This window comes from Eleginops maclovinus, chromosome 2, assembly GCF_036324505.1.
Source record: "Eleginops maclovinus isolate JMC-PN-2008 ecotype Puerto Natales chromosome 2, JC_Emac_rtc_rv5, whole genome shotgun sequence".
Lineage (NCBI taxonomy): Eukaryota > Metazoa > Chordata > Actinopteri > Perciformes > Eleginopidae > Eleginops > Eleginops maclovinus.
In genome coordinates, this window is record NC_086350.1 from 11,494,887 (window position 1) to 11,516,909 (window position 22,023).

The window sequence follows — 22,023 nt, forward strand, 5'->3', positions numbered from 1 at the left end:
CAACTATGGCAGGAACCTGAAATGTCAAAAGAGCAATAAAAGCAGGTTGACACAAAGATCATTAAGTACAAATAACACACAGCTAAAACAGAATATATAACTTAGTTTATTTCAAAAGCCTTAAATATATTTGTTATCAAAAGCCATTTCTGCTTGGAATCTCATAAATCAATATATTACAAAATTGCAGTTATCTTAGTCTTACATAAAACATGACACTATTAGTCAGCTCTACATGTTTCACAACAATGATTCATCAGTTTGCTTGCAGCAGCACGTTTATGATGTTCATAAACAACAAGATAGAGATTGGTCAAAGTCCAAATCATACTGCATTTGAAATGTCCGAAAAAAGAAGTTGAACAGTCAGATTGTTGTTTTGTATATGGGAATATTGATCTCCTCTGAGGTGGATGCATAGTGGAAAGAGATTTAAACTCAAGTCATTTCAATTTGTCCAAGCCAAGAGAGCACAAGGTAAGTGCCTGACATCAAACTAAAGAGCATTATGTAGGCTTTAGAGTGCAGTTTGGAAGTATTTGGGGTAGTTAGTGCTAGAAATGGTCAAGAAAGGCCAAAAATGCGATGCCTTGGTGCTGTATTTTAGTTTTGGCGCTTGATAAAAAAACAGCTGCTGGTGCTTGCAGTCCTGCTTTGACATTATTCCACCTTGCACGCCCACATGGCGCTGCAGCACACCTGCAGGCGGTCGGTAAGTAGAGCTAGCATCACAACGTACAGAAAACTGATTAGCCTGTGTTGCTTATATTAAAATAAACTCACAGTAAAACATCCAGGCTGTATGCTATGTTTCCCTTCAGGAGTGCCTGTCGGTCTATCATATACGAGTAAAATACACATTTAATTCGCAGAGTCGCTGACAGTCCTGTAGGCCTCCACGTGAAACAGAGGCACAGGTGACTCAGTTACCTTCCGTGGCTCTCAGGCTGAAAGTCTCTTTGTTGTCAGAAGATCAAACTCGGCTTCAAAGGGATGAAATATGTCCATGATGTCTGTGAGAAACCAAATCCGGAGGACCCTGTTGCAGCTGCCCTCCACAGAGACACGCATGCTCAGCTGTGAGAATTAGAATAATGTGCGAACAAAAAGGCATTTAATTCAATCGTTAAGAGCTAATTGTTTCAATGTATAACACAAAATGTTATTTCCCTATGAAGGGTTTTGCATTCCACACAGTGAGTTACAGTCAGCATATTTTCTAAAATGTACGTTGTTTTTAGAAATAATAATAGTCATGGAGGGGGTGGGATAAAACCTTTTAAATGTAAAGCATTATATCCATGCATTATATTTTGTATTGTGTTAACAACTTTTATAAGCACTGAGGTATGTCTAAACTGTGTCTCTTCACTTTTAACTACTTTTTGTGTGCTTGACTTGTCACCGTTGATGGTGTTTCTGTTTGAATAGTTAGAAATGGATTAGTAAATCAATTATGTTTGTTTTCACAAGGCTCATGCTTAATATATTTCCAACCAAAAGGCTTAAAAGCCGACTTCCTAAACCTGATTCAAGTGAACTGTCTGGTTAAATCAAAGTGTGGCTCTCTGATGTAATTATCACTGTTCAAAGCATTCTTTGTTCAGTGACCCTTTTATTTGCTGGGCTGCTTTTTCTTTGGGAACACATTTGGAGGCTTACTATGCCGGGCAAACTGTTTTCCCTGTTTCTCAGGAGTGTTAGGAGGAAAGTTTTGTTGCTTTTTAAAGTTGTGTGACTGTAATCCCGGCATAATGAGTGTATGCTGACATGGAGGCAGTGTTGCAAAACTGACTTAGTCTCCTCCAGCTGCAGCTTAATGTAAGAACCTCTGCAGGCATATTCTAGATGTGTACAGCCCTCTATGTATGTATTTGTGCATAAAAAAACATGGGAATGTGAGTGCATTTGCTGACGCTTAATTCAACTTGTTGCTTATAGAAAACTATTTGAGCTAGGTGTTGCAATGACCCTTGGCCTTTTCCTGTCTGTGTAGCTCTCACATTATTGTGCTTTACATATGTTGGAGGCTCTTTGTGATCATGATGCCCGACTTTATGAATGCTTTTCTCAATAATTCTCTTGGATTCAATAGGAAAAACCTTCCTATCAAAAATATGTAACAGCAATTAACCTATTTAGTTATATTTTTGTGAACAACATGTGCGGCTGGACTGTGATTATTATAGAACGGAGATTTGTCATGACTCAAGATATGGGCTTCTGCCCAGTGCAAGATCCAAGGATGACAACAGCTGGGTCACACTGACATAAAACATGTAAATGACCTCCAATAATGTTAAACAGTTTTGAAACAGAAAAAGATTGAAAAATCAGTAAATCCTCATAACTGGAATCTTAAGACATTCAGATTTTTGTCTTTACATAATAATAAATGAGTTCAATTTGTTTTGATAGAGACCGCTGCAGTGATTAAATACTATAGTTACTCTATTCTTTTTTTTTTAGGTCCATACAATGGAGAGTTGTCTGTGATTATTGTGGGATATTATTTGTGTCTTATCAGCTGACAAAAGACACCACAGGAATGGGAAAAAAACTTGGATGAATTTCCTCCCTCTGGGCATTGTGACTATTGTTAAATCCAGCTCATTCACATATCATGTTCTCATATCACGTTCAAAATTTAGATTTACGGTCCTCATTTTCTGTCTATGATCTTTATCAGTTAACAGGTTTACTTGTGTTGCGATCTGGAAATCACCTGTTGTCCCATTTGGGTAAGTCATGTTTTTCTTGTAAACAACATGTTAAAATAACTCGATACCAGTGGGGAACGTAAACAATTGCAGGCATTTGGTTTAAAAAAACGTTTTAACGTGAATATGCCCTTGGACATCTTTATTTTAATTGACCTACTGTAGACAAAGTACTGGGATGAAAAAACCCTTCCTTGATTCTTATCAGGCTGAAGATGCAGAGTTATGTTGTAAGGTGTCACTGCCTGGCCTTTACACTTCGTCCATTGTCTGGCTCCATTTGGCCTTTCCCAAAAAGTGATCATCATGATATTTCCCTGTTATCAATGAGGAACTTTGGCCTGATGGAAAAGGCCCATCACTCCCAGCTTCCCACACAATCCTAGGTGGAGATTTATAACTCTGCAACTCTAACCCCTTCCACCATTGGCCACAGGTCCAATAACACAACACCAAAAGTAGATGTAATCCCAGTAAGCCGCAGGTGGCCTTCCAGATTGGCTGCCCAGATCTCAACTTTTTCCCTCCTTTCACACACTGCCCCCCTCTCACTCTCTCCCCAGGATCCCAGTGTGGTGGTAACCCTCAGCTGAAAAAGGGCCTTTGCAGGGTTGTGACAGCACGCTGCAGCCAGGACCTGTCACTCTCAGCTCCACCGTGGGACGAGGGCACCTGAAAACCGCCTGTGAGGGAGAGTAACAGAGCCAGAGTGAGACGACACCAAACACAGGGAAGCAAGGAAGTGTCTGGTGCAACAACAGAGTCCGACGTGGGACTTGGGAGACATTTTATCTCTCCATTCAAGGGGATCTTAGCAGTGTGTCGCCTGAGATATCCCGGTTAACCGTTCTTCAGCCTCCCTTTTAAGACTTTACACCTTTTTTTAAAAAGAGACGGCACAATGGATAAGAATGCTTTCGTGGACTATGAGTACCCAGACTTGGATCCTTTGCCATCCAAAATTGAAGCAGAGTGAGTACTTTATCCTCTTTCAGTAGACTTATGTTTGACGCTTTTAGAATGATTTTTCCACTTCAGTTTTGTATGCTTTAATTGTTTGTCTACAACCTACTATCATATAAAAATCAATGTCCATATTTAGGTTTTTCTCAACAAGTCTTAGCAACTTTACAGCTATCATTAAGATATCCGATGGAAGGTTGGCACACAGTAACAGCGTGTCTCATTCTGATGCCCCAAGAATGCACGTTATGTCAGTTTTGCCCACAACATGTTTGACAGTATAAACTAAATAAAAGTGTTTTCAACACGAAAACATTTAAAAATGTTTTACTATCTGTTTTCGCCGACTAAAAGTAAGGATGTGGTACAACATGCCAAGCAAAATGGATCATAAGACCTAAAGCTCATACAGGCATCATCCTTTGCTCCTGGCCCATCCCACAATGCAACAGGGCACATGCAGAATTTCCAGTTCTTTTTAGGATGTTTTTTAAACCTACTTACTATATATTCAATGGCACAGACTGTTAAGAAGAAAGAATATTAGTATTCAATAATTGCCTCAGATGACCAATATGACAGAAATATGACCAATCTGTCAAGTGTAATGAATTATTAGCCTCCATGTTGAGCTAAAAACATCTGCCTGTAAATTAATAGACTGTTGAGTTGTGGTTAGAAAGCTTTCATTTTGCCACTACTGTAGCACACTTTATTTTAGGTAGCTGATTTTTAGATATCTAAATATCCTGCTGCGCTTCCTCAACAGTTGGCTCTGACTCAAGAAATCTTGACATTTCCTTAATTCAGTTACAAACAGTCTGCTCTGAGTGAGAGTTACAATTTCACAAGTTGTTTGGAAAGGTAAAAGACTGTTGTCAATAACTGTATTATCAGAAACTATGCACGTCTTTTTTTCCTTAATACTGTTAGTCCCTCAGCCCTGAAAAGCCTCCTCTGAATTTGAGATTTGTAATTACTACCCCATGACCAGGCATTCCTGCTCTTCTAGTGTACAGGAACGTGAACATTGGCATTTGTTGTTTTCCTGTGTCACGCTGATACCAATCCGTTTAAATGCAAATCTCTGCTGCAGGATTTCAGCCACAAAATTTCCAGCCTCAAATAGTCCTCACAGTGACGTGTGAGAGGTTTAGTGAGGTGTGGGTCTGCTCAGTGAGTCAAATCCTTGAGTCTAAAGTTTAATTGTTTTGCTCATGTGTGAATGTTTTGTTCCTTTTTTTAGAATAATCCCTCCATGTGACCCCACTGCTGATGACAGGCTCTACCACATTTGCATCACTGCGATATCTGTAAGTCCGATTTCCTGTTGCAACCTCGCACTCACGTCATTGACTGTCATTCCTTCACAGTGTGTATAATATTGCACCTTGTTGACGGACATAAAGCATGTTTTATGGTGTGCTGCAGAGATATGATTTTTTCTTCCCTTTAATAAAGCTATGCAAGGTTTGACTGTTAAAGTCAATCCTGTCTAGTGTTGTCAGTTGTCATGGCTGCTTGACTATTAGTTGGCTAGCTGTCACAAAACATTTTACATTTTTTGTAATATAATTAAGCAGAATGAAGGGCCCTTGTTCAGGGGTTTTGATCAGATTCAGGTGTAGATCTGGGAAAGATACGCCTATCCTCTTTCAAAATGCGAGCCTGGCCCAAAACATTATTTAGTATATTTTACATGCAGTATTATATATTTGCTCTCCAAGTGATTCAGAGTTGCATTACATTAAACAAGTAAAACAACTGAAATCTGAATATATCATACAAAATACGTTATTTACAATGGTAGCCCTCACACCATAATGATGAATCCTCTGCACTCACTCACCATTATGAGTTCTATTAATGTTCCTTATCATTACTGTTTTGATTAGCATCGCACATAATAACACCATGTTTCCTAATGATGTTACTCTGTATTCACTTCCTTCACTTCCTTCTTCTGATCTCTATTTCAAAGATGGTCCAATTTAGAGCACGGGGGTCTTCCCATCCTTGTGTTTCCTAAATGTGTCACAGGTCACGACAGGTCATTGAACCCTCCCTGGTCAGTGATCCTGACTGATGACAATTCATTTAGACCACATCCATGGGGAGCCCACAGCTGCATGCAACTCTGCAAATAATGTTAACTGATGTACCTTCTCTTCCTAGCTCGTGGTCATGCTGATCCTAGCAATCTTAGCCAGACACCGAAAAGTGGGTGACAGACAGAAAGGACTCCCAGGTTTACTCAGGTGAGGCTCTATATCTCTTCATTCTTGAACGATGATGAACATCATGGTGAAATGTGACATCATAAAGCTACTTCCTTAATATGCTAACGCTAGTTGCTTTGCCCAGTGAAATGCATATTATTTACACTTCTGGTGACCATTTTCCAAAACATACAGCCAATGTATGTCGTTTTTACCTGGTAGTTGTTAAGTTCAATTCATTAGAGAATGTCTCGTTCCATATGCAACACTTAGATTACCTTGAGACTATATGGAAACGAGATAAGAACCATTAGCTTTGGCGACTTTTAGCTAACTCTTAAGTACAATGATGACTGGTGTTTCCCAAAATCCCTTTAACACAGCAGCAAGGAAATTATATGAGGGCCGAAAAGATAAAACAGTGGTCATAAAGGGTCATTTCTAGGTGTGAATTGTGTTTTTGGAGGTGGGCGCTGATGAGATCCTTCATGCTCTCTGAACCTTCCCTGGATTAGTTGTGGGTGAAAACTGGGATGGATTTTCCTATGTCAAGCATGTCTTGTAGTCAATCTGACTATACTGACATGAATGGAAGAACAGCCTGGAAGGTAGAAAATCCCCAAAAAATCTGATACATTTTAAGTCAGGATGTTAGACCGCGTTTCTAATCTCAAACTTTTCCTAAAAAGTGTGTAATCTCTGCTCAGAAACCGTTTCATCCAAATGTGAGGCTACTAACATGTGGGCTCTAAATACCTGCCGCTTGATTTCACAGTCCAGTCAACTTCCTGGATCATACGCAGCACAAGGGCCTTGCAGTGGCTGTGTTTGGAGTGCTCCTGTGCAAACTGTGGGGCCTGATCATATCGCCAAACCCCCTCCCCTTCATAACAGACACGGAGAATAAACGTGAGGAGGTCATCTTGGTTCTTCAGTAGCATCAGCCTGTCTTTATTCAATTTTTACACGGACTGTAAATCTTCTATTGCCACTTTTTCATGTTTATCTCAATAGTTATTTTGGAGAAGAAGATGTAAGAAAAGTTCTGTTATAATATTAGACCAGCGTAAATATTATAATTATTTTGTAAAATATCTGTTATGTAATTAAATTATTTTGTTGCTGTTATTTTCGACTTAGTATGAAATAAGATGAGTGAAATAAGGATTGACTGTAAGGAGTTGGTTCCTTGCTACTTTACACAATCCCCAAACAGTACAAGGTGCAGCAGAGTTAGATCTTAGTTCTCATCTCAATCTTACAGTCACTAACACACACATTTTGGGGAAATGGTTTCTTAATCTTAACAGCGAAGCAGAATTATTTGTTAAAGTTTCAATCTTGTGCCCTTTGTTTTAGTAAATTACAAATCAGTTATATGACTTTTACGCTGTGTGTCTTCACACACTTTGGTTGTGTTTGCAGAGAACTGGGTGATCCTGGGAATCTTCTACTACCCCGCACTATACTACCCTCTCCTGGCTTGTGGCACTTTGCATAATAAAGTTGGCTATGTTCTCGGTAGCCTCTTGTCCTGGACGCACTTTGGTGTTCTGGTCTGGCAGAAAATTGACTGTCCCAAAACAGCTCTGGTAAGCAAATATGGCATCTACAACTGCCTTCATGAGACAGCGAAAGATTCATGAGGAGTTGTATACATTATCAGTGGATTAATTGTCACTTTTTTGTCATCTGCAAGAGTTTTTAAATGTTCTCAATAATTACCAGTATATGTAAGAGGTGTGATTTGAAAAGATGAATATCAGGCTTTACAGGAATTCTTGAATTCATGGTTGGATCTTTTAACCTTACCCTATCCCAGATTAAGTGCAACATCCACATTGTTTAGGTTTTCTGTGCATGAATGCCTACGACTCAAAACAATTTGTTCCCCTGTCTGTTTGTCTTAATCTAGAAGCTTTGTCACAGTGAATCAGTTTAGTGCGTGTCAGCGAAACAGACATCCAGTCTTTTCTTTAACAGTGACGATGAGCCCACCATGAGCTGGGACACATCATCAGTATCTGAGCTGATCTGCATGACTAAGCTTGACAGGAAGACAATAGATAATAATACCTTTCTTAACATGGAAAAAATAAAAAGTGCACGCTATTAGATCACATCATTTGGTGTAAATGCATTTTCTATGGCCCTCAATCATAATTCATGAATCAATTCATTTTTCAGATATGCTTGTGTTGTTGTTGGGATCCCATTTGGCCATTATGCAGACTCCCATTACAACACCAAAGCCATGTGTTTCCCATCTCTTTGTCAGTCCAACATGCAGTTTTACTCTGTCACTACAAAACTCTCAAAACAAGTTGCTGGGTGATTTAAAGTCTTCTTTTATTCCTTTGCAGATACACAAGCACTACTCCCTGTTCTCCAGCCTGCCCCAGATAGCTTGCTTGGCATTCCTTAGTTTCCAGTATCCCCTTTTTCTATTCAAGGGCTTACAGGGCAATGAGAAGAACAACGCGACAGAGGTAAGTTTGCCAAGCCGGCTTCAGGTCGGTTGAACAGCCCTTATGGCACTAATTGTTTGGCTTGTGTCTATGTTGATTTATAAATTGTCAACTTCTATGTAGGCCCTAACTATTATAAAAAAAACTCCCTAAGTCGCACATATCTTCTGAACCTGTGCACGTGAGGATGTATGAAAGCCCCCTGCTAATCAAGGGGCTTACCGTGCTCATACAGTCTAGGCTGAGGGAAAATGTGAAGTCCAACGCAGCATGCAAGTATAATCATTTTAAGTAGATTTGACGTAATTGGTTTACGTTATGTTCTTGATCAGATTATGAAAAGGTTGCCTTGTTTTTTCCCTGAGGACACACAATGCTCTGTTTATTTGTTGCTAATCTCTGTATGGGTGGGAAGAGGGGGTGAGGCAATTGCCTCGAGTTTGACACACTTCCCCCCTCCTTCTCGGCTACACCCCACAGCAACGTACCTGACACCATAAATCTGAACAGATACAGAAACGTATCTTAAAGAGGCTTAGTTTGTGAGCAATGTTTTTTTTCTCATGTTGATTTAAAAAAATATATTTTTACGTGTGTTCACCTAATGCCTTATATGTTTAGCAGTTTGAAGCATTTCTAACCCAAATACACTATGCTTTGCCCAACTAACTTAACCGTTTTACTATTTGCTATTGTTGGTTTAAACATGGTTTCCATTTTTAGGATCTGAGCAGCAGTTACTATAACGACTATGTGAAGAAAATCCTTAAGAAGCCCAACAAAATCAGGTGAGAATTTTAGTCTGTTTTCAGTGACGCTTATTATTATTATTAGCATTTTTGTTGCATGTTATCTTTATCCTTAGACTGCAAAATGTTGAAAATTACAAATGCACTGAGCCTTTAAACACAGCAGCAGTGGGGACTTTCTTCCCCAAATAATAAACTCGGATTAACCCAGTTTGTATCACTGGATGTTACTTTTAAGGAATCTGGTAGCTTGAGAGATTAATCCCCTTAAACAGGCACATTTGTCAGGGCTCTGGTAGACATTGTTTCTAGTGCAGATTTCTAAAAAGGCAATAGCAAGAGACAAGCCTACCAAACACCTAGAAATGGGCCCAAATCCTTTTTACATCCAGCATTTATTATCTTGTTTCAAACCCATTTGAACAGTTTGAAGGGTGTGAAATAATAACATTTTAAAAGGATGAAATAACTTCCTGCTTTTATTGTAGCCCATCCTTCTGTAATCCATTTTCTTCACTGATATTATAAGTGAGCTTTTACCTTAGCAAATGCACAATCTATATACAATAGAAATATCAATGATAGTCTGGAAGGAAAACTATCCACGGGAAATAGATTGCTGCCCTGTTTGTAAAAACTAATTATGTTTCGTCATACAGTCGATGCAAATGACCCCTGTGTCATGCAGAGATTTAGGATGAATTAAAACCAGAGAAATTAAGCATTTTTCCTCCTTTTGTTAAGAATGCTTACTTCTTTTCTTAATATATATTTCATGTTTTTCAGCTTGATGGAAAACTGTCTCGTTTATACCAACATTACCTAATCCCATGAATTCATTGAAGTGTAGTGTAAATGTGTTTCTCTGTCTACCTTTCCCCCCAGCACATCGAGCACTGAGACACCAAAGCTTCCTCAAAGGATAAGTGATGCTGTGAAGTCATACATTTATACACCAGAGGAAGGTAAACATGTCATCTTGCTCTTGTGTTACGGCTGGTCATGTTCCAGGTCTTTTGTCTTGTGAAACGTTAAGAACAACTGATGTTTTGTTTTTTTTCAAACAGCTTTCCGTTTCCCTCTGAAGTTGGCTATATCTGGTGTGGTGTCAGTTATTACCCTGTATCAGGTAAGAACAATATCTCGAGTTGAAAATAAATAAAGACAGTCAGTAGACACCTATAGCTACACACTGTATTCACCTGATTGATGATCCAAATAATTGTATAATTTCCATTGGTTGTTAATTGTTTGTTTGTTTTTTTTGTAGGTGGGTCTTCTTCTGATCTCGGCAGTGGTGCCTCCTCTCCAGACTGCCCGCTCAGGAGTCGATGAAGACATCGCCAACGTTTTAGCTGGCTTCAAGATTATGCTGTCTCCCGACAAACATGAAGTGGTTAGAATAGTTACACATTACATGTGGTGTGTAGAAGGTGAGTGAAACCAGACACACCCAATTAGTCGTATAAGATATGCAGAATATGCACAAGCTAAATGGTTTGGGAGCATAATGCATGTCTGACATGCTGCTCTGCTACCAGCCACCAAGAGATCTCAGATCATCTGGGAAATTATTCCAGGTGTCAGAACAAAAGATGCAGAAGCAGCTTTGAGTGTTTATGAATAAACTTCCAGATCTGTTGAAGTCCGCACTAACCCTTTAGTTTGTATACATCAGAGTGAAAAACCTTTCTGTATACCATTCGTTTTCAATAGGGTCATTTCACATCTCATTGTTACACTTCTGCACATCTTGCAGCTTCAACTGTATTTCCAACTCTATTTGAAACTACCTTTGATCTCTTTATGAATTGTCTTCTTTTCCGTTTACTTTTTTATTGTCTGTTAGTTCTTATGTAAAGCACTTTGAATTGCATTTGTGTCTGTAATGTGCTACACAAATAAACAAACCTTACCATTAAACTTACGACACATTAGAGTCTTATAACATTACAAGGTCGTCCTTTAATGCCTGTTGCACATATATTTGCCCTGCTAATTGTCAATTAATGACTTCCTCCCACAGTTAACAAGCTGATAGTTGTGTGCTCTCTTTCCTACAGTGTGCTTCATCTCAGCGATGACCCTATCTGGCTTGGTAAACCTGGCCATGCTCATGCGGTCCATGGTCCTGCATCGGTAGGTGTGAGAACAGGACAGTGCAATCGCTGTGTTTTTCTTATGTTTTTCTTTTCTCTTCCCAAAATGTTGAAGCATTATGAGCATGATTTCCATTCTGGTTCCTTCATTGCAACATTATAGTTCACTGAGGAGTTATTAAAACATAATACAGTACTAATCATCCAGAGAGACAGACTAGCATTCAGTCAGTGTTAACTGCTGCTAGGATTGAAAATGGCTATTAAGATAAGAAATGAAATACTGTCCCATCACCATAAATTAAGAAGTATTCAAATAAATGGGTTTCCATGTCGGGTATTGAATTGGTTTTCGGCTGTATCCCATGCTAAATTACCTCTTCAATTTACTATGCAATTTGTGCATTTATGGATGAGTGTTTTGCATAGTGTTGCATTGTCTTGATTGTGTCTTTGCGTGTGTAGGTCAAACCTGAAGGGGCTGTACAGAGGAGATATCTATAATGTTTACAACTGCCAGAGAAGCATCAGGGCTTCAAGGCCAGCGCTGGTCTGCTGGATGGGATACACCAGCTTCACTGCGGCTCACGTTTTCCTCGGTACAGTTACACATTTATTAGTATAGATAACATAAGAAATCGTAATCCTTTATTAGTCCCACTGGGGGAAAATTGTGAGTGTTACAGCTGCGAAAGAGATAATGGTATATCAAGTAGCATCAGCAAACAAAGTATGATAAAATAAATAAACCATCAAAAGTAAAACAAATACACAGACTGAATGGTTGAATTCAGATTATTGCACAGGGGAGACATTGATTTTGCGAAGTTTAGTATATTATAAGTGAAGAAATAATAGAGATTATGATGATTTCAACAAATATTTCCAGCATGTCTTTACTATTTAAATCTGGTTTTGCTGCTAAACCTTAGATCTCTATTTGTACTTTACATATTAACCACTAAACAGAGGGGATATTGTTTCACATCATAGTGCTAAAACAGTAATTACAGATTTAGATTTGGTCAAATAGCCTCAGTCGAAAACCTCATGCCATATTAATATCACTCAGTTGTCAGTTCACAACTCCTTTTATGTCGGTGTGAGTTTGTCTGTGTCTCAGCAACATTAACTACATTTTGGGTATTTTCAGGGTTTGATTTGTGACTCATGAATGAGTACTTGTACAAAATCTGTTCTTGATGTTTCCAAGAGAAAGGTTATTCCATACCCCTCCATTCACAGTGATATGGTAGTGAAGGGGGGGTGCAGTGTAGATTTGTTGGATGCTGGACAGGGTGTAAGCGTTGAGGCCATAAAGCTCTCATCTCTTCTCTACAGGCATGATCATCCAAACCATGGTGTTCTTCCTCTGCCTTCTGGTCGCTGTCTTCCTCATCATCATGCCTATACTGCACGGAGAGAATCTGATCCTCTTTCAGATCCTGTTGAGCATGTGGTGAGCGCTGTCATATTTTGACCTCTCTGTCCGCCGACTGCATGACTAAGGCAGTACAACACGCTGTTGTCTTTTTGAAAACCAAATCATTTCAGTTTCAGTTGTGTTTTCCTTTGAAATCATTTGAATAGATACAGGTTAACCTATAAATAAATGTAGAATGGGGATGCCTTTTGGGTTCTTGGACATTTGAAACCTGGAGAGTTCAAAGTTTTAACAACAACCTGATACCTGTATGTTGCACTGAAATGGCTTTTGGTTATACATTGTTATGTGAGTTGAAAAGGGTCATTTGTTCCACTGTCTTTCTTGTATCCCTGCCAGAGATGTCTGATTTGTTCATTTGTGCCCCTTCTAGGCCCTTCTGGCTGATGATTGTCTTGGCTGTGCTGATTCAACATATTACCGGCAGGTTTTGCTTTATCAAAAAAATTGCAGGCACACGAGACCTACACAACAGGTGAGTCACTTTACTTGTTGTCTCTATGTGCAGTTATATTATGGTTTTTAACTGGTGTGTTCAATGCATCCTATCCTGTGTTACAGGGGTAATTTGTTCCTGCTGACGTACCTGCTGTTTCCTGTCAATGTTCTGATCGGGGTGCTGCTGGCAGTGTGGCGCATGATCATCACAGCCCTGTTCAACATTGTCCACATGGGACGCATGGATATCAGTCTTCTGAACCGCAACGTGGAGGCGTTTGACCCAGGTTAGAGGGATACTGCACTCTTTACAGGTGGTGACCATTATGTCACTGTCTGGTTAGCTGACCAGGTCAAACAACAGGTTCAATCTCATCTGCATTACAACCTGTCTTAATATAAATGATAGCTTGTTTATTGGACACCCGTTTTCTTAGGATAAATAAAGCCTTAATTTCTCCATTATATTTGACATGTTCCTACATTTGCTCCTTTTTATTTTCAGACAGACAATGTTAACATATTCACAGGCATTAGCATTATGCTCTTACTGTTTTTTTCTCACTGTGGAGGCTTAAAGAGAAGCAATTTTGTATGAGTAAATGCACTTTTACTGATCCCACTTAGAGGCTAGAAATGCGTATCCTTTCCACTTTACCCTGCTAGTAGCTCTCTGCAGCCCGTATGATATCTGTGTGCAATGGACGGGGCTGTAATTGCACACCGACCTCTGAAATGGCTGCAGATTTAAGACATCTGTTGTCAGGAAAAGCAGGTGGTTTTTAAAAAAAAAGTGTGATTGTATGGCCTATTATGTGTGATTGCCTTAAAGCCAACATGGGGTGCAGTCCCATGTGTTTATTGCTTTTGCCCAGTCAGTGAACCCCCCCCTCCTGTGTCTGCCTGCAGCCTACCGCTGTTATGCTCATTATCTGAAGATTGAGGTGAGCCAGTCGCACCCGGTGATGAAGGCCTTCTGCGGGATGCTGCTGCAGTCCGGGGGCCAGGAGAGCAATTCTGCCCAGAGGTCACGGGATGCTGAAGAGGGTCTGTAGCACAAAACTTACATTATAAAGACTTTTCCTGATGATTTAGCTCACACTGCCATCAGTGTATTCATAACTTCAGATATTAAGGATGGTGTTTCTCTTTGTTATTATTATTGTCTGGTGTACGCCAACGTTCCTCCAACGTAAATAAATTGCCATGCCCTTTTTTTGCTTTACTGAGTATATAAAGCAGCAGGAAGCTTTAAGTGTAATTTATTCTAAATAAACTGTAGTGTCAATGTGTATGGGTATAAAAGAATGTCACATGGTGCAACAAATTGTTCATGTTGTTCTAATAGTTTTTAGACAACAATGGAGGTCTATGGCACAGATGAATACGCTATATAGTGCTTTGGCTACACAGGCGATACTTGTTGGAGAGATAACCTCATTGTTGGATTTTCTCTTCTTCATGACGAATACTAACATTTAGAATATTGCCGGCCGTATGCTTTAGAGATAAACGGTAGATTTACATCGATATTAAGGTCAATGTGACATTTTTAATTTCTCCAGAGAGGTTTAGAATTCAGTGGCGTGTCACGGTAACACATAATCAGATCATCACACCGTATTGCACGCGCAGAAGAAATGAAAGCTTAGCCGTTGTGATTTAATATGTCAGGAGCAAATTGAGTCTTGTGTGGAATAATTTACAGTCCTGCTGCTGGTCTCAATCAAATCTGTCATAAACTAATCAGCTGTCCTTTACAGCGTGCCCACACTCACTGAGCCCTCTGCCTCTGTCTACTAGAGACAGTATAGTCCTATAGGTCCCCATTATACATAATAATCCCCCAATGTATCATTTATGTAATTTACAAACAAATATAAATAGCTACTTTAGGGCTGGTTGCTGATCTTCAGTGATGGTACGGGCTCAAACAGGAAGTGATAGTCGCCTACATGTGTGGTGACCAGAATACATACATTAAAGTGGCCAATTAGAAGGAAAATGCATCAGGATTCATTTATTGTTGTGGAATTCAGCTCTACACAGCTGAGTCCAATTACACATGTGCAGTGGAGTTGTTGTTTGAATCCAAGGAACAATGCATCATCATAAATAATCTATTGTATTACAAAGATTAGTTCTCGAGTAGCTGATTACACAGATGAGCTATGCTAATTGCCTGTTTCGTATTCATGTTGCCCAAGGGCTTAAGCTTTCAGTGTGTTAATGGCATGCCCAATATGCTCCCACTATGCTTAGAGGATTAGAATATGATTGCTTTCTATTATTACTCTCTCTGTAGTATCTAGTTAGTCCTTAGTGGCCTCCAAGTATTGGTCCATTTTAGAAAAAGATAAAAAAATAATTGTGACAATAGGGCTTTTATGTGACATACCATAGGTGCTATCATGACATTTAAATGTCCTCAGGGATCCAGCTGGTCAATCAGGAGAAGAAACAGCACAAAGTGTCCACTGCAAAGAGGGCCCGCAGGCACTGGCATCTCCTCTACACGCTGGTCAATAACCCCTCCCTGGTGGGCACCAGGAAGCACTTCCAGCGTCAGACCACTGAGAGCTTTCTGAATGGGAGCCTCAACCGCAGCGCCAAGGACGGGAGCAAAAAGGAGGCAGCAACCAAGGAGACGGAGGTGGCTGCCAGCAACTAAACAGGAATGTGACCCTAAGGATAGGTACAAAGTCTTCTGGTTTTGGGGGCAAATTCTACACCGAAATAAGTGCACTTATTACTGTTCAGTGCCACATGTAGAGAAATTCACCAAGCCTTTCCTGTGTGGAGATTGTGTGTCCACTTTGTGCTTTTCATGTTCTCCTGATCTTTATGTGTCTCCAGTCTGATGGGAAAGCTTGTGTGGAACTGATCTCATCCAAACACACTCATTATGTAACCTTTTTTAATATGTTTGTGTGCTTTTTTTGGGAGAGCATTTATTTGCTTTGTGTTTCAACCTGTAGGTTAATCACATACATCTGGTATTATCATATACTGCAGATAAATCAGATTTGTAGTCACCCAAACTAAACACACAGACATGCATTCCACTAAAGCATCCCTTTTTTCAGAGGGTAATCATTTGTAGAAATTTCACTATTTAAGAATTTACATAATGAGCTATTTTCAAGACAGGGTAATACATTCCTTTTTTTCAATTTTACACATTTGTTGTAATTGAATAACCTGTGGAATGGGAACTACCAGACAAATTAAGGTGTTTGTTGTTGTTTTATTTGTAGATATTTAAATCCAAAACCACTTGCTGCTAACAGCGTTTTCTTATTGTTATATTCTACAATCTTACATCGTTATTTCTCTACATCTAAATGTAAAACAGCGACTTTTAAGTGATACGAACAGCCGAATTGTCCTTCTGATTACTGTGAAAATAAATGCCAAACTAAAGTGTCTGTTTTTATTGAAATATGTGTTTCTATAGCAGGTTAAATGCATGGTGAACAGCTGTTGCTTTGTGTTGCGAAATGAACTGTACCGGCCAAAGTGAAAACAAAGGGAGGCTTTGTGTTGATCTCCTATTTCAGACGAGGCAATTTTTTTCTTTTTCACCTCTTTCTTCAACACTTTTCAAAATTCTATCTATTGTTTTATACTTAATCAAAAAAACATGAAAAAGATATTAAACCAAGATCGTATTATTACAAAAAGGTCACAAGAAAAAATCACGATTCAATTAACCGGGTTTAAATTGTTTTTAAATCAAAGCTGCTGGTAAAGATAAAACATTATTATTTCAGATAGGCCTACAATAAAGTCTAATAGATTTTTATATTTATTTTTTTTAAATAATCCACAAGGTCAAAGACAAATCAAGAAAATAGTCGGTATAGTTTCATGTTTTATTAATTCCACTTACATAAAATGATATCAAAAAATCTTGAAAGGTCACGGGTTTTGTTTTTATTTTCGTTTTACAACAGTTCACAAAAACTCACTATATCCAATTACAAGACAATCAGTGCGCCCTTTCGTTGAGGCTTCATAGAAACTTACCGTAAAAAAAAAATAATCATTTAAATTCACATGGCTTTACATCACAGTTTGACAGTAACATCTAAAGTCCTCTACACTACACTAATAAAAACCACACAAGGAAATACGTGTGACATGCCATGGACACGTTTATTGTAAAAAGCGAGAGTATAGCAAGCACCCGTGGATTAAGAGGTCGAAGTCGCACACTTTTAAAGCCTTACATTACGTCAAACAACATTTTGTTGGTAAATATCCTGGGATATCCCGTCAAGCACAACACAGTTAAGAGTGATATTTCCCTTGTTGGACTAACAGGACAGTGGGCAAAATCAGCACCGACACAAAATGTGTGTTTCTAGCATCATTAAATGAAAATCAACATCCAAATCTGCGACTGGATGCGTAAAGCGGAGCTGGAGTGTCGACACCTGAGGAGATGGTAATTATGAGATGTATTTCTCATCCTCATCAGACCCAGTTAAGAAAAAGCAATTGGTCCCTGATGTCAGTGTATTTTAAATGGCTTTTAAAAAATGAGGCAATTTTTGTTTCTTGTAATCTCCAAAACAGTGATTCAATATCTATTTCTCCTTTAAATTACGCATAACTCCGACAAAATCCGCACCTCGCCGGTGTGCACAATTTACGCCCATGCCCGTGTGTCGCTGTCCTGCAGAAAGGGAACATTTCTGCTGCTCTCCTGTCAGTTTTCGGGTCTTATAAACTGTAGAAATCTGTGCTTGCATTGTAAACGTATGTTGCTTATTTTAACCGTACAGTAGACTACAAATGCCACATGAATCAAATCACAATCTCAGGTGATCGACGGACTACTTTCTGAGGTAAAAAAAAATACAAGATCCACCACTTTTTTTTTGTATGATAAACCATCGTTGTTCACGTGAAGGAAATGGTGGGTGAGTTACCTGCTTGGATGTAAGGCTACTTTAAAGTAAAATATGTTACAGCATACTCGCAGGTATCCGCGGATCTCAGCGGCTGGGCTGCTTGTAGTTTCCGTTGATCTCCTCCGAGATGTTGACTGCCTCTGCCCCCAGCGGTAACCTGTCACTGTACTCCGAGCCCACCTCAAACTCCTCCGGGTTGGTTTTGGTTGAGGATCCGGGGATGGACCCTGTCACCACGCTCCCCTCAGCCTCTCCGTCTCCTTCCTCCCCATCGGCCTCCCCCTCCCCCTCTCCTAACTCGCTGGGGTCGAAGGTTTTCTCTGACTCCACAAAAGACGCTCTGGGATCAAAATCTCCAGTCATTTGTTTCTCCATCTGGTCCGGATTCTGAGCCTTCATGATCAGCTTGTAGGTCTTCCCTTGGTACTTGTACAACAAATGGCAGCAGGTGGCCCCCAGTAAGGGAACAGTGGCCAGGCCCAGTAGGAAAATGCTGACCACCACAATGATAAGCAGGGAAGGGATCTTCTTCCTGGTTGTGAACACGACTTGGACTTGGCAATCCTGCCCCCCATAGGTGAGACAAAGTGTGTAATTGGTGCCAGGCTGTAAACCATGGAAGCGGTAGGCGTTAACCCCCTCCTCTATATTGGACCACTGAACCATGGAGTGTCCATTGCCTGTATTTACACAGAGGTAGAGCATGTCCACTGCGGTTTTACTGGTCGAGGACTGTAACAGCCCGATTGCATCTTTATTTACTGTTTCCTGGTTTTCAGTGTGACTCAGATGGAGGTTAGATTTGCTGCTGGGAAGCTGCAGGGGATTCAGCTGCACTTTGGCCTCTGTCTCCGACACTTCTAAAGCAATAACACCAAAATCAAACGTGTACTGCTTCAGGTCATCCAAGCTCAGGTTGAAGGCGTGGTTAGAGATGTGTTCACTGCTTTCTCTCACGCCGCACTTGCTGGCAAAGTTGGGGTTCTTTGAGCCATCGACCTGCCCCGTCACAGCACTTTTGTCTGATGAACTGCCAGCACTGCCCTTTGTCTTTTCATCAGGCTTGTTCCAGTTTATGTCATTATTTTTGGACATCTTGGGCTCTGCAGGCTTTTTTACAGAAGGACGGATCTTGTCCACCGTGGAATCACTGCCACTTTTTTGGGCGGCTTTCATAGTCAGTTTAATACTGTTCTCCGCCTTACCTAAATCATTCACCGCAGAGCAGCTGTAATTCCCATCTTCTTTTTTGCTCATGCGAGGGATGATGAGAGAGCCGTTTCTAAAGATGAGGAATCTATTGTTGGTTGTTTTGTCATTAATTGGCACATCATTTACCTCTCCAGTAGAGGGCAAGGGGAACAGATAATTCTGATTTCCTACAGTGACATCCCAGCTGACCTGTGGTGTGGGGCTGGCTAGTGCCTCACAATTTAAGATGACCATTGAGCCCTCGTAGAGCTCAGTGTTCTCAATGTTGGGCTCGTAGGAGATTTTAACAGTGGGGGCCTTGCAGTCCAGTTTGGGAATCAATGTAACCATTGTGCCCTTCAGGTGTTCAGGGGCCTCGCATGAAACTGAATTTGTCTCAGGGACAGAAATTTTTGTTGTCAGGATCCAATCCCTCAGCCACTCCAGGCTGCAGGAGCATGTGAATGGGTTGTTAAAAATCTGAAGGTGTGACAAGGAGGTGAGAGCACTGAAGGTGCCCTGCACGATGGTGGTGAACTTGTTGTTGTTGATGCGCAGCGACTTCAGGTCTTTGAGAGAGGAGAAAGCGTCCTTTGGAAGGTTCACCATCTCATTGTTGTTCATTTTCAGAAGCTGCAGGGCTGTGAGGTTGAGCAGACTGTGCCATGGAAAGTTCACAATTTTGTTGTAGCTGATGTCCAGGTTGCGGAGCTGGATCAGGGGGGCCAAGGAGTCTGTTTCTATGGTAACTATCTCATTGTGGGCCAGCCAGAGAGAGGTGACCTGCATGATATTGATGAAGCTTTTACTTTTCAGTAATTTTATTTTATTGGCAGAAAGGCTCACGGTGGTAACGTTAGAGGGGAGACCCAGGGGGACCACCAGCAGATCTTTGTAAGCACAGTCAGCAAACTGGTGGGCAAATTTATCCTGGCAGCTGCAGAGCTCTGGACAGCACTGCACAACCCCAACCACGGTAGTCCACAAGGCAAGGAGCTGCAGGAGCCGTCCCGCCATTTTCTGCACCTGCAAGCATCAATTATCAAACATTAGCCAAAGGGCACATTTTGAGTGGGCAAACACACAAGATGCATTATGTCCATTACACCAGCGGAAATGCAATGGGAAAGCTTTTACATCTAATATCCACTCAAACATAATTAACTGTGTGGTTATGTATTTGATTCAAGGCTCTTTAATGCAACATCTAAGACACTGAAAAAAATCCGCCAAAGACAAAAATAAAACTGCTGCTGTCTCACAATCTGATACCAATGATCAAATTCAACGTTTATTTTTAAATTTACAGAGCATCTTAACCAAGGGATTGAAATATAAACATATATACATTTTTTAGCAGCTTTGGACGCGTTATAAAAGCATACATGCACATATGCTGAGTATCATATTTGCAGCAATTTAAGGGTCAGCTGTTCTCTCAGCGCGCCTTCACAATCCGTTCCGGACACACTGTCACTATTAATGGAGATGTTTGCAGTTAATCAAAACTATTTGACTTTCAGAAATTAAGGTTACATTGCACTGTTGACATGATCAATTTGAACAGAGTTATTAAGCCCTCATGATCTCAAGGGCATCTGTCCTTTTGATACAGAGTTACAATTAACCTACGTAGGTATGTTTTCCACTTGTAATTAACATCTCGATCTAAACACTTCTTTTCTCATCTGTAACCTGCTTTAACAGCGCCATCAACTACTTAATCGTCTTACCTGTGCAATGTTAACTTCTATTCCTGTGTCTTATCACTTCCTGTTGAGTTTTACAATCCTCTAAAACAAGTTTAATGGTCGAAAAAACTGGAGTCCTTTAATGATCCGGATCTGTTCACATGACTTTTGAAGGCGTCGACAGCGATGATCAAGGGCGGTGGAGGGAACATTTTCCCTGTGAGTCGCTGTATCCGTCCGTCGCTTTTTTCCTCTCGAGCGTGTGTGAGATCCACTGCGCGTTCCCGATGCCACGGAGCGAGAGAAGAAACCGTGAACGCGCAGCCTCTCCCATCTCTCTCCTCACTATTAAAGATACAGAAGCTCCGGGTCCTCCACCCTCAAAGAAAATTCATAATTCAGGACCCTATGTTTAATTTATTACCCCGACCCAAGTCTAATCTTTGACCTCATTCGATGTGGCTGCAGACTATTGTCTTTAATTAAAGGAAATGACAGCAGCTTCCAAAAGCACTGAGTTAAGTTTAGTTGAGCTGCGACTACCGGGCTTACATTTGCTGCAATATAAATATAAATACAACAACAACAACAAAAGCTAACAAACAAACAACACAGACCATAGGCAGAATTCAGAGGAAACAAATAAGAGGAAAGACCCATAATCTTCACATCACATCAGATAGAGATAAGTTGATTGCATTTCATTATGTTATTTGACACTAGCCTAAATGAAGCTTTAGTGAATGTTGCAACCGGATTTGGCAAAAAAATAATACACGTCTTTATCGAATTGTTATTTGCAAATATTCTCCATTTCAAACATGAAGCCCTGTATTTATTTAAGGCTAACCCATTGGTTTACTTGTAATGTATATGGTCACTTATATCTATAACTTTATTATCTTTTAAAAAAACGTCATTGTTGTTTTTTTGTTAGATTTCAATCATTTGTGAGCCTTTATAAGTCATAATTGTCGCTGAGATGTTTAAATCCTATGATTAGTATCCGAGGGGGACATGTTTTCTGCTCACATACTGCCATCGTGTGGGGTACTGTGGTATGAACTCTGCTAGTTTAAACAACAGCCCACTTAGCTACAGTGGCCAGTGCAAAACACTGGT

At 40.1% G+C, this 22,023-nt stretch overlaps 2 protein-coding genes across 5 annotated transcripts; one reads left to right on the forward strand and one right to left on the reverse strand.

The window, feature by feature from the left end:
* The first annotated feature begins 312 nt into the window (after positions 1 to 312).
* On the forward strand, positions 313 to 16,807 carry stra6 (signaling receptor and transporter of retinol STRA6). Of its 4 annotated transcripts, none has more exons than XM_063911208.1 (20): positions 603 to 712; positions 873 to 1,096; positions 2,690 to 2,741; positions 3,284 to 3,692; positions 4,930 to 4,996; positions 5,859 to 5,941; positions 6,678 to 6,811; positions 7,328 to 7,494; positions 8,266 to 8,391; positions 9,094 to 9,158; positions 10,005 to 10,084; positions 10,187 to 10,248; positions 10,390 to 10,552; positions 11,183 to 11,258; positions 11,684 to 11,817; positions 12,560 to 12,677; positions 13,036 to 13,137; positions 13,224 to 13,387; positions 14,010 to 14,147; positions 15,533 to 16,807. In XM_063911208.1, exons 4-20 carry the CDS (start codon positions 3,622 to 3,624, stop codon positions 15,769 to 15,771), a joined length of 1,989 nt encoding a protein of 662 aa, XP_063767278.1. In that variant the 5' UTR covers positions 603 to 712; positions 873 to 1,096; positions 2,690 to 2,741; positions 3,284 to 3,621; the 3' UTR covers positions 15,772 to 16,807. The 4 variants fall into 4 exon arrangements, with proteins under 4 accessions (XP_063767271.1, XP_063767261.1, XP_063767278.1 ...); XM_063911218.1 differs by having other exon boundaries at positions 873 to 1,079; XM_063911201.1 differs by lacking the exons at positions 603 to 712; positions 873 to 1,096 and adding an exon at positions 313 to 477.
* Positions 16,808 to 16,961: 154 nt separating this feature from the next.
* islr2 (immunoglobulin superfamily containing leucine-rich repeat 2) lies at positions 16,962 to 21,264 on the reverse strand. The gene is made up of 2 exons (XM_063911178.1): positions 20,944 to 21,264; positions 16,962 to 20,236 (listed from the first exon to the last, which is right to left on the reverse strand). Exon 2 carries the CDS (start codon positions 20,225 to 20,227, stop codon positions 18,104 to 18,106), a length of 2,124 nt encoding a protein of 707 aa, XP_063767248.1. The 5' UTR covers positions 20,228 to 20,236; positions 20,944 to 21,264; the 3' UTR covers positions 16,962 to 18,103.
* Between the last annotated feature and the right edge of the window lie 759 nt (positions 21,265 to 22,023).

Bases quoted from the DNA above. Each gene is read 5' to 3' on its own strand.
- islr2 (XM_063911178.1), bottom strand. From the start codon at position 20,227: ATGGCGGGACGGCTCCTGCAGCTCCTTGCCTTGTGGACTACCGTGGTT.
- stra6 (XM_063911201.1), top strand. From the start codon at position 3,622: ATGGATAAGAATGCTTTCGTGGACTATGAGTACCCAGACTTGGATCCT. The intron at 8,392-9,093 runs GTAAGTTTGCCA...TTCCATTTTTAG, and splicing joins AGAAGAACAACGCGACAGAG to GATCTGAGCAGCAGTTACTA. The intron at 10,085-10,186 runs GTAAACATGTCA...TTTTTCAAACAG, and splicing joins CATTTATACACCAGAGGAAG to CTTTCCGTTTCCCTCTGAAG.